Raw genomic sequence first — 3074 nt, forward strand, 5'->3', positions numbered from 1 at the left:
AGCCGAGCTCGAGCTCAAGTAGGCTCGAACCGAGCCGAACTCGAGCTTTATAAAAACATGACGAGCGAGCTTGATCGGCCTGGCTCGCATACACCCCTACCTTCCTCCCTTAGTGCTATACATTTACCATTTTTCTCCAAATATAAGACCATGCGTAGTGGAGGGTTTTTTGGGCGTTTTTCCCTAAAAAAAGGCCCCACAACGCCCAACTCCCACACCCCCTGGGCGTTTTTTCAACAAAATTTGGTTTGGCGTTGTTTTTTTCACGCCCAAGCTCCTTGTGTGTTGACCAATCACCCTTTTTTGATGGTTTTTTGTCCAATAACATTTTTTGATAGTTTTTTAAATTTAATTCTATTAAACCTCTTTTAACATAATGCCCCACATCTCCGCTACACCCATTTTAGAAAACTTCCCATAATGCCTCATTGCTGACTGGGATGTTACATGGCGCAAAATGCCCAAAGGTAAGAGCATTAGGCTGGAGGGCGTAGCTAGGGCTTTATCACGCCACCTTATCGCCACGTCATATAAGAGTTTTAAAGCTCCTCCTTTAACTTGTAAGGTGTGGTATAAAGCCCCGTTACCACTATAGCGCCCCCTTTAAAGCCAATCAACTTCGAAAATTTCAAAGTTTGCTCGTTAACATGCTGGCGGAAGGATGATGGTGCCCCAGCATGTGGAAAAGGCATTTTGGATTCCCTTCGTGCTTTGATTCACCTCTTTTTCACACATTTAAAACACTTTTATACCATTCACTTCTACTAATGGTTGGTTTTGTTTAATTCACACACTTCACATCACTACACAATTTTGAAAGTAATTTCACCCATGATATTGTGGACGTCACATTGCCGAAAATACCCCTTCACAATGTGAACCCCTACTCATGGTCTAAGAAGTCAGTTTTCAAAGATGTTATGTGTTTACTGTTAAAAATATATTATCTATATAACATGTTTTTTGTCATTTAGATGACCGGGACACTCTACGAGTAGGAGTATGCGGGTAATGTACCCGCACGGTAACACCGCCGCTAACCCTTAGGGTAGGCCATGCGGGTTCCGGTCACGGGTTTACCTACCAATGCTAGATAGTGTAAAGATTTAAGAGTTGGGGTGGGCGGTAGGTGTGGTGTTTACCTACCAATGCTAGATGGTCTAAGAAGTCAGTTTTCAAAGATGTTATGTGTTTACTGTTAAAAATATACCCACTACTAACCTTTATCTTTTTTATTGTTTTTTCATAATTCGTTTCATACATATATACTCGATCTTGCTCCTCTCTCATATCATGTTTAAATCGCAGATTTTGTTTACGTTACGTTTATGATTCAAACTATTTTGTATGTTTACATATACAACTTTAAATACAGCATTAAATACAAAACAGCTTCATATTCGATAAAGATTTATTCATTTAATACACTTAACATTAATCATTTAATACAGTAACATTAAAAAGGGAAACCACATGTAATACCTTGCAGAAAACCCCCCAAATTAGTCACCACCTCTTTTCCCCCTTTTATAAATCACCAAGAACCCTAATTTCCAAAACCCCCAAATCACAATACCAACCTCTCAATTCCCCCAAATCTTGATCACCAAACACAAATCAAACAGTTCTGGGCCTCGATTTCACTCTCCAATGCCGATTGTGATCCGATCCGTGTGGAGTCACAACCTGGAGTCCGAATTTGACCTAATCAACTCACTTATCAACTATTATCCATACGTTTCAATGGATACAGAGTTTCCAGGAGTCGTTTTCCGCTCTAATTACCAGGTTTTTCATCACCAAAACCCCAACGAATGTTACAATCTGCTCAAATTAAACGTTGACGCGTTGAAATTGATTCAAGTTGGGTTGACTTTGACCGATTTTCGCGGGAATTTACCAGAATTTGGTAATAATAAGTACATATGGGAGTTCAATTTCAAGGATTTTGACCCGTCACGTGACAAGCACGCGTCTGAATCCATTGACCTGTTGAAGCGTCAAGGCATTGACTTTGAGAAGAATTTAAACGAGGGAATTCGCACAGTGAAATTTGCTGAGATGATGATGTCATCCGGGTTGGTGTTTAATGAGAATGTGAGATGGGTGAGTTTTCACAGTGCGTATGATTTCGGGTACTTGGTTAAGGCGTTAACGGGTCGGGTATTGCCCGATGAGTTAAGCGGGTTTGTTGAGGTTATGAAGTTGTTGTTTGGGGAGAATGTGTATGATGTGAAGCATATTATGAGGTATTGTGATGGGTTGTATGGTGGGTTGGATCGGGTGGCTAAGAGTCTTGAAGTGGAGCGGGTCGTTGGGAAGTGTCATCAGGCGGGTTCGGATAGTTTGCTGACGTGGCATGTGTTTGAGAAGATTAAGGAGCGTTGTGTCGGTGGACCTGAGAAGTATGCTGGTGTTCTTTATGGGTTAGAGGTTGTTTGAAAGGTTTAGTGGTGGGTAGGTTTTGAGATTGTTGGATTTGTAGCAGATTAATGGATGTAAATGTGTTGACTTGTTAATATCAGTTTAATCTTTTGGTATCTTGTTTGTTTGTGTTTTGTTGTTTTTATATCACTAAGCATACATATATAAATACACTACACCTATAACTATTGCTTGAGTGGAAGGAATTTTACTATGTACGTTTGTTTGTTTGTTATCTGGTGGAATTTTACTATGTACGTTTGTTTGTTATCTGATTGAAATGGTTTCTGTTGAATGGATGTGATATTAATCTGTCAAAATAATATCATACAACAGAATAATACATTTGCAAATTTTGATTATTATTGTTATTTTTATTCTATTTCTCTTTTTTATTATGTAAAGTGATGATATAGTTGAGCATTTATGTAAAGTGTTTAGTTGAGCATTCAGGGTAGTAATAAGGGTTCAGGTACATTTTCTTTCAAGATTATAGTTTTTGAAGTTGATCTGGTTGGGCTTTTGCTGATGTGGCAAATAACTATACAATCACATCAAAAGGCAAAACTTATAAATTGAATAAAAAGCAAGGATCACCTTCGGTTAAAAACTACAAGCACTTATCTTTATAAATTACAAAGTCTTGATTG

General features: G+C 38.5%; 1 protein-coding gene across 1 annotated transcript; it reads left to right on the forward strand.

Annotated features, from left to right (window-relative positions):
• The first annotated feature begins 1443 nt into the window (after nucleotides 1–1443).
• Nucleotides 1444–2540, forward strand: LOC118484143 (probable CCR4-associated factor 1 homolog 11). The gene has a single exon (XM_035980074.1). It carries the CDS (start codon nucleotides 1651–1653, stop codon nucleotides 2440–2442), a length of 792 nt encoding a protein of 263 aa, XP_035835967.1. The 5' UTR covers nucleotides 1444–1650; the 3' UTR covers nucleotides 2443–2540.
• The last annotated feature ends 534 nt before the right edge of the window (nucleotides 2541–3074 follow it).

Source organism: Helianthus annuus, chromosome 11, assembly GCF_002127325.2.
Source record: "Helianthus annuus cultivar XRQ/B chromosome 11, HanXRQr2.0-SUNRISE, whole genome shotgun sequence".
Lineage (NCBI taxonomy): Eukaryota > Viridiplantae > Streptophyta > Magnoliopsida > Asterales > Asteraceae > Helianthus > Helianthus annuus.

Excerpts from the sequence above, each read along its gene's own strand:
- LOC118484143 (XM_035980074.1), top strand. The coding sequence starts at position 1,651 with ATGCCGATTGTGATCCGATCCGTGTGGAGTCACAACCTGGAGTCCGAA.